At 31.7% G+C, this 13284-nt stretch overlaps 2 protein-coding genes across 2 annotated transcripts; one reads left to right on the forward strand and one right to left on the reverse strand.

Moving 5' to 3' along the window:
- Positions 1-6: 6 nt before the first annotated feature.
- LOC125071158 (DNA replication licensing factor Mcm5) lies at positions 7-5266 on the reverse strand. The gene is made up of 13 exons (XM_047681258.1): positions 5042-5266; positions 4804-4951; positions 4403-4510; positions 3985-4157; positions 3532-3610; positions 3037-3195; positions 2607-2844; positions 2176-2369; positions 1767-1907; positions 1214-1390; positions 753-997; positions 433-575; positions 7-319 (listed from the first exon to the last, which is right to left on the reverse strand). Exons 1-13 carry the CDS (start codon positions 5194-5196, stop codon positions 90-92), a joined length of 2190 nt encoding a protein of 729 aa, XP_047537214.1. The 5' UTR covers positions 5197-5266; the 3' UTR covers positions 7-89.
- A 2087-nt stretch (positions 5267-7353) lies between these two features.
- LOC125071124 (dynein beta chain, ciliary-like) lies at positions 7354-13099 on the forward strand. Its single transcript, XM_047681215.1, has 14 exons — positions 7354-7410; positions 7978-8148; positions 8227-8315; positions 8844-8947; positions 9055-9243; positions 9873-10008; positions 10096-10324; positions 10605-10796; positions 10882-11016; positions 11299-11352; positions 12033-12186; positions 12287-12482; positions 12573-12663; positions 12845-13099. Exons 1-14 carry the CDS (start codon positions 7354-7356, stop codon positions 13097-13099), a joined length of 2052 nt encoding a protein of 683 aa, XP_047537171.1.
- The last annotated feature ends 185 nt before the right edge of the window (positions 13100-13284 follow it).

Below are 13284 nucleotides of genomic sequence, written 5' to 3' on the forward strand. Positions count from 1 at the left end.
TTTGAAATGATCATTGTTTGTTTATTTTACTTATCAAATAAAAAATCCTTAGAAAATACAAATATCACTTAACAAAATATACAAAACACTTATGAAAGTCTGTAAAGCATTTTTCTCTGTAGACGATGCTGCAACTCGCCTCGCCTTATCATAGTGTGGATCACTTTGATGATGGCTCTTTCAGGGTACTTCTGTCGCAGGAAGTCTTGGATGATAGTTTGTTCAGACACCTGTGACCCGACTGCGAACCTGCGCTTCAATTGTTTCTCTACACGTGAGAGCATTTCGTGGTCTTCCTCAGTCGTAAAACCCTCTGCACCTATTAAATATATGATTTTTACATTAAAAATAGTATTTCTAATACTTATAATAATAGATATATACCTAATAATTCACAAAAAATTAAGAAATAATATGCGTCATGAGTTTTACCAGCTAAACTGCCAGTCATTGCTGCGTCCAGTGTAGATACTTGGAATAAACGTAGAGACTCTGTCACATGAGATTCTGTTGCAAACGGCTGCAGCTGCATTTTTGCCAATGACTCGGAGATTCGAATAATGGCTTCAAGTTGGCTGTAAATGGGAAATATTACATTCAAGTTAACAATTGTAGTCAGTCGAATATTACTTTTCTTATCACCTACATACTGTCTATCTTAATTACAAAGTTGACTATATACTTTATGTTGGAGTGAAAAGTAAACGAAATCGTTAACCAATGAAGAGTAAATCTAAGCGCAGACAGCTCACCGGACAGTGATGGGAATGGCGAGGCGCTTGTCGGTCTGGCGCTCCTGCAGCGAGGCGCCGGAGCGCATGAGCACGTAGCGCGCGCCCAGGCGCTCGGCGGCGGCGGCGGACAGGCGCGGCCCGCAGCGCGCGCGGCAGTACGCGGCGTAGCGGCGCAGCAGCGGCAGCGGCAGCTCGCCCGCCGCCGCCGCGCGCTCGGCGCTCGCGCCGCCCATGTGCACCGAGATTATGTGCTTCGCCAGCGTCTGCGAACCGGCGGGCCTCGTGACAATTACTCAGATATATTTATGATAGGATCTGCCTGTGTACGGAAATGGATATGGTTGTTGCAATCGTAGGGCTCCGATTCGACAGATAGTAGTCCTGTACATGTGCAATTTTTCTGAACTTTGACCAGATTCAAACTATAGACCTTTAAATACTTCGTTGAGTGTAATATATCTAGTATATGTTTAACTTACGATATCTCTGTTTTGATCATGTTCATCCTTAACGATGAATATCATATCGAATCTCGATAATATAGTCGGCATAAAATCTATGTTGTCTTCAGCTTTTGTGTCATCCCATCGACCGAATACAGAGTTCGCCGCGGCCAGGACGGAGCAGCGAGAGTTTAACGTAGTCGTTATACCAGCCTAGAACATAAAGTTTGTCATAATTAGAATACTGCAACAATTTAATTAATTATTATGAAGATAAATTTATTCATTATATTTATGTCCTGTATGAAAATATATTTATCAATTGCTCAATTTATCATTGGTTCGAAACGAAACTTTGCAGTGTATGATTACTTAGAATTTTTAAATACTATATTTAAAAAAAACAATAAAAATATATTTACAGTAAGGTTCTTATAAAAATAAAAATTAATAAAGTTACATTTTGGAAGACAAAGACATTAACACAGTATTCTGTGTAAATTTTTCAAGCAAATAGGTACAATCAAACAGCAAAAGAAAACATTTTCATATTTAAAGTATTCGAAACAATTTCATCCAATATGATTACCTTAGCAATGGAAATAGTCTGCTGCTCCATGGCCTCGTGTATGGCGACCCGGTCGTCCTCACGCATCTTATCAAACTCATCGATGCACACAACACCACCATCAGCCAACACCATCGCACCCCCCTCCATCACAAAGTTACGCTGCAAGCAATTTGATAAATAAATAATGTTAAGGATACATTGATTTAACACAAAAACTTAAACTTTTTTTGTGAGTTTCATTTATATATGACTTAAATTTTATTTATCTTAGCTTTTTTATTATCTACAATTTCGAACGAATGAGTCAAAAAATCATAGGAATTTAATTAATCCTTTTTTTATATCTAATTTAAGATGTATTATCTTATTTTTGTCTTATTATATGATATATATAGTAATATTAACAATAAACATAATATAAACTTACACTTCCAGGGTCCCTTATGACGGAGGCAGTTAGACCAGCTGCACTAGAGCCTTTACCCGAAGTATACACTCCTACAGGGGCTACCTTTTCTACAAACTTTAGCAACTGCGATTTGGCTGTTCCAGGGTCTCCTAGTAGTAAAATGTTGATGTCTCCTCGCCTGGTGAGACCATCTGGTAGTCGCTTGCGTGAACCTGTTATTAATATAACATTACTGTAATTTGTTATATATAGTAGCTAAATAAGATAAGTGGTTATGGACCTATGCTATGAAGATGACAGGAAGAGAGAGGTCAATGTCACATTTATTAAATATTGTTTCAACCAATATCTTCCTGAACTCAGAAGTATAGTTCAAGTTATATATAATAATCATATCATAGGTTTTTGAATAGGAGATCGTAAATATTTTTAATTTTAAAAATTAATACCTCCAAATAATAAACAGGCTATAGCTTTCTTCATATCAGTGGCACCAAAAACACTAGGGGCTATAGATTTCGCAATTCTATCATAAACATCAGGGGCCGCTGCTAATCTCCTAAATTGTTCTTCTTCTTCAGCAGTGAAAGGTTGAAGTCCACCAGTGACTCCCTCTTCTGCTGTAAGTCCTACTGCACGGAGGTAGGAAGATCGCACACCTACTGATCCCTTCTCTTTACCTTCTCTCTGTAAATTAAATTGAAATTCATTATATTTATAACAAGTTAAATAGAGAACTAAACTTTGTTTTTGATCAATAAATTAACTACAGAAAGTTATTTAAGAAATTATTTAAGTGCTAAGAGTATCAGTGTAATTTCTGGTTTAATCAGATATATTAAAAAAAAAAAATGCATTATGTATATAAATTAATCATACCCCCAATTTGGAAATCTTTTTGATGGAATATATCCCTAGCACTGTGACTCTTGCGCCGGGAGCTACTCGCTCACAGAGGACGCGCTCGCAATACACGGTCAAGTGACGAGGCATCTCTCCTTGTGGAATCATTTCTGGGGCTTCTTGGAGTTTCAATACCTGTGTACCCATATTAATATTCTAAATAATATCTTACCAACGTAATCCCATTTAGATTTTTGTAAATTTAGGCTAATAATATTAATTTGATTTAATTTCGGTTTGTATTTAGTTTTTAATCAACTATTAATAAGTGAGTCAAATGATTCCAAATTAAATAAATAAATTTAATGAGATATTGTATCAAACAAAAAGAAGTACCATATAGGTACTCAATTCAAGTTAGTTATACTAAGACTATTGTCATCACTTTTGATTATTTTTTTATTATTTTATAAGACAGTGACCAATTATCTAATAAATAAATAATATTAGTTTAGTAGTAAATAAATTTACCTGATAATCAATACATTTACACTTGTCTGGTATAATGAAATATGGATCCAATGGACATTTTGGTCTTCCTGCTTGTTCTCTAAAATAGTAGTACAAATAATATATAACATAAGTACATAAGCATTATTTATTACATATTAATTATTTTTTTCTTGTGTTTTGAGTGGCACAAAAGTTAATACTGTTTGAAACAATAATTGAATACATATTTTACTAATGCAGACTGTAACAGTCTCAGCATGAACATAAAATATAGAAAATATTTAAATTTTAACAAAAATACACGTAAATTAAATTTTAACAATGAATATAAAAGATATTTATATTTTGGCTATATATCATTTTAAAAGTTAAAGTTTTATCTTTTAAATTATTAGTTTTGTATATGAATTATTATTTTCGTTGATGTAATGAATAATTTTATATAAAATAATAAAATTGGGCTTGACTTACGTGTTGCATTTCCTAGGCATTACATAGCCTTCTAAGCCTGGCTTTACAGGCAGATTGGGTATAACATTACGGCAAGATCTGCACTGAATTGATATTTTAGTAGCTTTTGCTTTTATGCCAGATGCTGAGATTACTATTCCAGGTATCTTGACAAGTCTTGAGACTGTTTCGGACTGAAAAAATTATAATTCTACTTGTTGTATGCATAGTATAATTATACGAATTATATAATTATACAAATATTATTTATTTATTAGTTTTATAAAATATCTACTACTCAGATTAACGGTTAATAAATTATTTGCGTTGAAATAATTTTACTGTTCTATCTCTATTGCAAATGAGAATTCTGTTAAGTTTACTAGTACTGTAGTTGTATTTAAGAAAGTCTGTTGATATATTAAGATTATTATTATACCTTAAGTTCTCTCAAGTTAGAAGCGTGAGCATCTGATAGTAGCAACACCTGTATATCCTCTACTTTCTCTTCACCTTCTGGTCTTGGTGCGGTCAGCTCATCAGCTAACTATAACAAGAAGTTTAAAAAGTGATGAAAGGAAAAGTAAAAGTTATTTAAGTGGGTCCAACTACTTTATCTCACTTTTTGTTCCAGCCAATGCCAGCAGGAGCCATCATACATTATTGTTTTAAGTGTAACAGAAAGGTATTAAAATTATATACATACACAGAATCTTTTCAAATAATAATTTAAAGTATGAGATATTAAATATTTATTTATATCTATGTTTTAAATACATTTTCAAGATGACAACAATCTTGTCATTATGTATATATCAAGAGTTAGAATAAGAATTTTACCTCTTTAGCAGCTTCTTCTAAAATAGGTAAATGTTCTGTTGGTTTTTTATACAATTTCTCCGCTAATACTTCATCGAAGCTAGACAAATCTTCAATGTTAATTTCAACCCAGTATTGTTGTAAGTTGTAATTACGTTTTAACGCATCTCTGAAAATGTAAATATTCTTTGTATATCGACTATCGTTATAACCCATTTTATAGGTAATCAATAAATAAAAATAGCTATTGTGTCTGTACCTGTATTTAAAGTTAAAATTTCCTGTATGAAATTGGCGAATAAACTCTTTAAATTTTTTCTTAACAGCTTGTAGGTTAATTTGATCTTGGGATTCATGATCATCTAAACCAAAATTATCAGAAAAAAATACACCAGGATCATCGAATCCTTCCATAATTAGGTATGTTAAATTAATGAGAAATAAATTTATAATCACAAGTTAGACGGTTTGTAAGAATTGAGAATGGCGCGAAAATTGACATTTGACAGTGCATTGAGTATAGATCATACTTTTTTTTCTAATTTTACCGGTTTAAAAGGCAAAGATAGTGCATTATTCACCCCAATCAGTATCAACACTACATTTTTTATTACTAGGTAACATTTTGAGAAAGCGTAAACGGCAATGTGAGAATCTAACAAAAATTCTTAAAATATTGCTGAAAAGTAATAATGCATGACAAATACATTAAGCTAAAGTATTTTTTTAGTACTTTAATAGTTTTTAGATAAAATAAGTTTTAAGCCGTTATAAAATTGATTAGTGTATAAAACACTCGAATTTTTAGTTTTCTCACAGGTTTCGTGTGCATAATTTCTGCTTATAATTCGTTTCGTAATGGAGTAAAAATCATCAACCTTCGGATAAAACTCTAACACATCTCATTTATGTTATGATGTCACCACAAAGAGTCATATTTACGGGCGGCTACTTTACAGTTATTTTTTTTCTATAATGTGTCATTTAATACGCGCTGCGAGATAAAGTAAGCTCCGAAGCTTCTTTTCGAAAAGGAGAAAAGAGGTCTTAGTCCAGCACTGGGAAATTTATAGGCTATTAGTTTTCCTTATTTGAATTTAATATGAATTTGAAATTGGATTTATTTCAGACAAGATGGCGACACAATAACGGTCTTGTGGGTAAATTGGGATACGAATTACCCACTTGTGAATGATCGGAAATATATGAAAAAGTATAGTCATTTCTTTGCTTGTTCGGAATGTTCATAGGAATGTAGAAGGAAATTAAAAACAAAATGGCCGTTATTTTTAGACAAAAATATATTAAAATCTAAGAATTCGCTTTCTCTCATAATTCGGAGAAGGCATAGAAAAGAAACCACAGTGAATATTCTTTAAATAGAATATTACTGAAAAAATAGTTCCTAATTTTTGTAGTTTATTTAAGACAAGTACCTAGCGAAGATTCCAAATTCGATTAAATGAAAAATTGTTGCTAAGCAACGAATTAAATTGATTTAGTTTTCTCATTGTTTGCTTGTAGGAATAACAGAGAATGTTTAATACAGTACAGTAACAGTAGAAAAGACAGTGTTTTAATTATTTATCTTGAGTTAGTCATATTTAACATTAGTTCGATAATTATATTTTATTTAATTGAACTAACAATGCAGAATTTATATTAAGACACGTAGAATAGATCTAATAAAATGGGTGATGTAAGTGTTAGGATATTTATTATATTTTGAAACAATAATTCATAGTTAATAATAATAAATACATGTTATTTATTCTCTCCCATAGCCATTTTGGTTTACATTATACATGCACGATAATGATAAATACAATTGTGTGTAGGACACAGGAGCCCAAACCAGGTTGCCTGTACTAAGGATCTACTGGTTCCACTCTAGGATTAGGCTTTTATTTATTAATTTAATTTTACAGCACATATTCTATTTGTATTGCAGAAAGAAGATGTCGATACTCGTTTAGAGTTTATGAGTGAATACATTTTAAGGTCTCTGAAACAAAAAATAGAAAAATGGACAAAATTTATAACGGGAGATGAAAGGGTAATTATGGGTTAATAATAGTACCAAGTTTAGCGTCGTAGCTTTAGTAGTTTAAATTAATTATATCGTAGCAAAATTAGTCTTAAGAGGAAATGGTAGCAGGAAATGGTAAAAGGAAATGTCTAGCAGTGGTGACCAATTACCCTCAGGTGGCACATTTGCCAGTCCACAAATTTCCTTTTTGGGAATGAAGTTGGACCTGTTTGTCCATTGTACTTTTCTTTTATTTTAAATAGATTTATAGGTAATATTGCCGTGCATTGACTCTCTTTACCTTCGTTCCGATTAGAATTCTGATTGGATTTACGAAAATTAAATTTTGTAAATGAATGTATCATTTAGTAAGTAAATTTGAGTAAATCGATTAATTTTATTAATTGTTTTGTTGTATATTTTTACAGCATATCCTATTTAAGTTCTTTGAGATGCCGAAGTTTGATATAATCGTATTCCGTATAAATACAGCCGGCTTATTGACTTGCGCCACGAGCTTTCCACCTATAAGCAGAGGAAAAATGATTTACTTTTTACGAAATGTAGACGACAAAATAACGCAGACGAACTTCCGGAAGGTGGGTTTTAGTTATAAAGGTGATGTTAATCTATTGTTTAATGTTTATTTACTTTATTATCTCACAATATATTCGATTACGGGCAATATATGTATATATTTTTAATTTTCCTTATGAGTGGATGTATTCGAAAAGTGGAAAGTACTATTTCTTATGATGATATATTAAATACTTAATGTATGGAAAAATATTTTCGCTACAGACACGTCTTTATAATCTGAATTTGTACGCTCCAATATAAAAAAATTTGCAAGGCATTCTAGCAAACAATAGTTCAAATAAATTACAAATATCAAATCACAGTGTCTATGGGGATCTTATTATTAAATTGTTACTTTGCTTTATCACTCATATTTCTCAGAATTAAAAATAAATAATTAAAGCAAACATTTAGCATTAATTTAAAAGCGATATCGTCTGTAAGAGAACCGAAACAATGAGAATGCGTATGATAGAAACTGCATCGATTTCAGAATTAACAAAGTTAAATATTGAATCTGGATTATAGCAATCGTCTGCCACTATTAAGCACTTTCTTAGTTTTTATAAAATCCTCAACCCTTCTAGGCTCTTACAATAGGTGAAATATCTGGCAATGTCCTTATGGATCTGAGCGTGATGGCCGACGAAGTGATCGGTCCTCTGCTCTGTAATCCTGAAAACCAGAAAGGATGGCCTAAGATAGTGCAGAATGACATGAAAAGACACGTCAACGAACTGAGGAATTTGATGCATCAAGTATACTTCGTCTTATATTATACATGATATTTGTAATAATATTGTGGTATTTTTAATAAATGTATTTGTTTTTTATAGCTTAAAGGAGAAATGTCTAGCCAAATAATGCTTCCGATGCCCGAAGGTGTCGAAAATATATACCATGCAGAAGCTAGATTAAAGGAAAGGTAATTTTAATAATACGATATATTATTTTATTCGGGAAATAAGATACAATTGAGAATAAGGTATTGTTATCTAATATTGAATTACATCTAATTAATAATTTACACGATTTATTTGCCGGTTTGCGTACAACGTTGTTTATGCTTAGATATTAAAAAGATTTCCTTGCATTCAAGTGTATAACAGTTACATATGTCTTGCGTAAATAGAAAATAATATATAGAATCGATTTAAAACCAGGACAGATATTAAATGATCAGTTACCAATAATAATTATAGGTAACGGGTGATTTAAGTTTAATTATAATAAAGTAACAGTTAATAAATTTAAAGTTTAGGTTACTTTTGTACGTTCCTAAAAGTAATTTATATAAATCAAGCACTAAACAAAAATGAGTCTTAAGGATGTATAATTATAATATAATTAATATCATTTATTGAACACGAAGACAAAACAATTTCACTGTAACGAATATTAAAACAAAATAATAAATAGTAATTTAAACACAAAATTGATATATAATATTTAGTGATTCAGAAGATGTCGACTTATATTTGAAGACTAACATTGAAGGAGCCATCATTAAATGGGCGCAGCAAATTTACGATTTGTTGCAAGAAGATTCTTATATTGGTAAGTATATGAGTATATATATATGATCCGGCATTCATAAATTTTTATTTTATTTCAAAGTTTTATTTAAATTTTTTTTTAATCATATTGACTTATTTTTTATCCAGCGTTTAAGAGAACAAAGTTCCCTCTACCAATATCAGATATAGAGTTCTATACGCATAGACTTCGGAACTTGGAAGGCATATACTCGCAACTGCGAGACCCTCGTGTTAAACGAATGGCACACTATTTGGAGTCTACTCGCAGCGTATACCTTGCTTGTTTCAAATCAATGCTCACTAATGTAGTAGCCGGTAAGAATTGTGGATACTAAGATTTTTTATGAAGTAATTGCGAACTAACTCCTTATTATAACAAAACCTTCTTTATTCTGTATAACATTCTCAAAATTTGTGGTATATAATGTATTAAAAATTATCTCAAGTACCGTATTTTATGTATATAACATCTCTTTGGTATTGTGATTATTATGGTCATAATTTATATTTTTTTTTATTTCAGCCATTATAGAATGCAGAGACATTTATGTTTATCAGAAGCCTTTGATACAACATTTTGAAACTTTTGAAGGGAGTGATTTTTTCGATGCAAAAGCTCTAATACGGCCAATGTTTCACTGTATTGGGTTGCTTTGGGGAAATTCACGATATTATTGTAACGTCGAAAAGTTAATACGTAAGAATTTGGTGATTAATACATTGCTTATCGTTATTTAATAAGTAAAAACATAACTAAATTATATAATTGTATATTTTGTCAATTTTGAAAATGTTGTAATCAATAATGTAATGTTTATAACCTTTTAATTATCAAATTATATGTTTGAATCACTTCTTATATTTTCTACAATCTTAAAACTAAAATGACTGTCAATTTAACTTTACCCACAATTTTTTGGTTAATTATTGTGGTTAATTTTTAGCACTGTTACGTGAAGTATGTAATCTAGTAATCCAACAATGTACGAATTCAGTAGACCCCATGTCAATATTTCAAGGGGATGCGGACGAACAGTTGATAAAATTGAGAAAGGCAATGGGTGTTCTTAACCATTTTATGTAAGTGTTATTCTTTAAAGGCTTTTCTGATTTCTCCGTGTCTGGCGGTAACTAATGTAAAAAAATTTATACTGAAATTATTTACAGCGATACCTATGAAATGAACCGTGATAAAGTTCATACATTCTTTCCACCGGGCGTGATGCCCGTGCGATGGTCCTTCGATTTCGATCGTGTCTTCATGCGCTTTAACACCTTCATGAAGAGACTAAAGATGATCGATAATATTGTAGAGGCTACGGTCGAAATACTTAAATTGGAGAAAGTAGAGTTTTCAGGTCTCAGAGGCAAGATATTAAGTACGGAGTGTATAAAGGTGATTACGGATTTAGTTATTTCAAAATATCGCTAAGTTATAAGTTTTAAGTACCTGCAATAATTATACAGTGTGGTATAAGTGTTTTATCTTTAAATCCGTAGCAAAACACTGCAACAACAATTCCATTTCTTGTGTCTTTTTACTATATTAATATATATTATCTAAATCTTTTTAAATATTTATTTTTGTTTTGAATCGATTTTGGTTAATAATGTTTAATAATTGTTATTCTAGTGTTTTTTTTACTGATTTTCTAATACTTGGGTAAATATGTTAGGTATTGGAAGAATACACATTGATTTATCAAAATCTTGGCAATATTACCTACGATCCTGCGGATCCTGAAGATACGAGATTTTTATCGGATTATGATAAGCATATGGCGGTATTAGAGGACGTTGATAGAAGACTCGCTTCACTATTCTCGCAGGGTTTGGACGAATGCCATGATTTGGAACATTTCTTTAAGGTATGTACAGTGAATTCTTAAAAATTTCAAAATCAAACAAGAATTACGATGACATTAGCGATTTGACCTTATAAAAATATTTCAGTTTTTCCAAATCATAGGAGATCTATACCATCGGCCTATTATTAAAAATGAATTAAAACCTAAAGTGGCTAAGTTACTAGATTTTATGCATTCTAACCTTGATGCAGTTAAAGAAATATTTGATGAAGAAATGGCGGTAAGTCAAGTTTTATTAGTTTTAAGCCTTAAGAAAATAAAAATTGAATGTACACGTAAATTCAGTGCATATATTTTTAATTTGAGAAATTTTATTTACTACCATGATTTTTTTGGAGTCACCCATATTTCCGGGCGTGAACTCGAACTACTATTAACTTGCTGTTTGGAATGTAGAAGTACCAACACACATTCGTATTAATTATACAATCAAGTGAGGAAGTACAGATTGGGATTAAAAGTTGAGTTATAGGAACCTAAATAAAATTATTTCCTTTTGTAGAAATTGAATCCTAAAGGTGTAGAGAGACCCATGGTAGATCCTTATTTGCCTCCTGTGGGTGGAATAATGTGGTGGATACATAAGTTACGGCGAAGAATACAAATGCCAATGGAAGATTTTATTTTATTTGAAGATCCGTAAGCACATGTCGTAATTGTAATAATCTGAAATATGATATGTTTTAACTTATATTCCTTTTTTTAGTCTATAAGGCCAGCCTTTCGTGCATATTTGCTCCTAGGTTGACATTATTTTATGTTGCTATTTTAGAATCACTGACTCGGAAAATGCCTTATATATGAAACAAAAACATAATGAAATGCTAAGTTATCTCAATCAATTAGAAGACCGGCAGTTTAAGCAGTGGTGTACAACGGTACCTAATATTTGTAAAATGCACCTTGCCAAAAACCTCATATATCGTGATCCTCCATTTGTTAGAAATAATTTTAGCTCCGAGGTACGTAAAAAATGAGTTATTTGAAAAGAAATATATATATAGCAGAAGTAATAAATAAAAATAATGTTATTGACAATTTTTTTTTTCAAATGTTATGTAAAGTTGGTGATGCTGCTGAGAGAGATTCGGTATATGAAATATTTGGAAAAACAAGGAATTCCGCAGGATGGATTAGATTTATACGCAAGGAATGAAAAGTTGCAGGTTGTTATTATAATTTATTAGTTTTTAATTCACTTTATATAATTATTAAAAAAAAATTTTGTACGAGCAGTATGATATGAATCGTCTCAACCGTGCCATTTCGTGGTACAATGCAATACGAGAGGGAAGCCATGAAACAGAGGTAGCTCTGATTGAAAAAGAAATATCGGCTATCGATCATCTTCTTGGTAGAGGCGTGGAAGAGCTTACCTGGAATGATGATTGTAAGTTTGATAATAATAATATAACTTAAAGGTTTTTAAACCTAACAATAACAATATCGGAAAATATTTTCTAACTTTTATTTTAAAATATCGCATCAAGTCACAGAATGGATGGCAGAAGTTTATGCAGCAATAAATACGCTGCAAGAAAGAGTACTGACAGCTCAAAATAATGTGAGACGTGGTCTCTCCAACATAGCAGCTTGGGGTGATAAGCCGCTTCATAACCGTAAAGATAATCCAGAAAAGCTAGAACTTCTGGCTGTTAATGAACGTCACCCAAGACTAGTTGCACGGTAAGATGAGAAAACATTTCTGTTTTGTGTTCTCATTTATTATTAATGAATGCGAGAATAACTTGAACAGAATCATCTTGAATTTTACAGTCGAAACAAGATTCTTCAAAGTCACGCCGAATTTCTACATATATTGAAAGATAACTATAAATTATTTTTCAATATCAAAGAAGACGAAGAGGTAATATTAAAGAAGCGTTCATTTAAAATGATTTCAAACCGGTTACGGGTACAGTAAAATGTCTTAGATGTAATTATCTTACTTGCAAAGTATTACATTGTTAGGCGGGATCCAGATAGCTCATAATGTCAAATTCTTGTATAAAGTGGCTAATATTATTAATAAAAAAAATATGATACAGTCAGATGATGAAGAGGAGGAATTAGAAGAAGTAGATGAGTCGACTATGGATGAAGACGAACGGCTTGCTCGGGCTCAAAAACTACAAGCAATTATGGAGCAATGGGAGGCTAAACGTATTGCGAGGGAGGAGAGGGAGAGAGAAAGGGCAGAAATAGCTCAGGCTAAATTCGAGCGAAGAGAGGCACGACGTCTTAAAAGAGAAGCTAAAGAAGCCGAAAAACGGGAGAGACAGGCACGTCGTGATGAGGGTTAGTATTTCTCTGTGTTTGCTACATCCATATATGTACCTTCATAGTGCTCATTTTGTTTTGTAAAGTTAATTATTGATATTAAAGTACAAAATAATTTACAAGAAAATGTTTGTTAAGGAGAAGAAGTTGAATCTCCAGCTGAGGAAGAAGAGGAAGAATTAGATCCAGAAGAACTAGCTGATATTGA

Source organism: Vanessa atalanta, chromosome 18 (genome assembly GCF_905147765.1).
Source record: "Vanessa atalanta chromosome 18, ilVanAtal1.2, whole genome shotgun sequence".
NCBI classification, from domain to species: Eukaryota; Metazoa; Arthropoda; class Insecta; order Lepidoptera; family Nymphalidae; genus Vanessa; species Vanessa atalanta.

Bases quoted from the DNA above. Each gene is read 5' to 3' on its own strand.
- LOC125071158 (XM_047681258.1), bottom strand. From the start codon at position 5,196: ATGGAAGGATTCGATGATCCTGGTGTATTTTTTTCTGATAATTTTGGT. The intron at 3,196-3,531 runs GTAAATTTATTT...ATGGGTACACAG, and splicing joins GTAAATGTATTGATTATCAG to GTATTGAAACTCCAAGAAGC. The intron at 576-752 runs GTGAGCTGTCTG...TCCCATTTACAG, and splicing joins GCCATTCCCATCACTGTCCG to CCAACTTGAAGCCATTATTC.
- LOC125071124 (XM_047681215.1), top strand. From the start codon at position 7,354: ATGATTTACTTTTTACGAAATGTAGACGACAAAATAACGCAGACGAAC. The intron at 8,149-8,226 runs GTATACTTCGTC...TGTTTTTTATAG, and splicing joins TGAGGAATTTGATGCATCAA to CTTAAAGGAGAAATGTCTAG. The intron at 10,325-10,604 runs GTGATTACGGAT...TAAATATGTTAG, and splicing joins TAAGTACGGAGTGTATAAAG to GTATTGGAAGAATACACATT.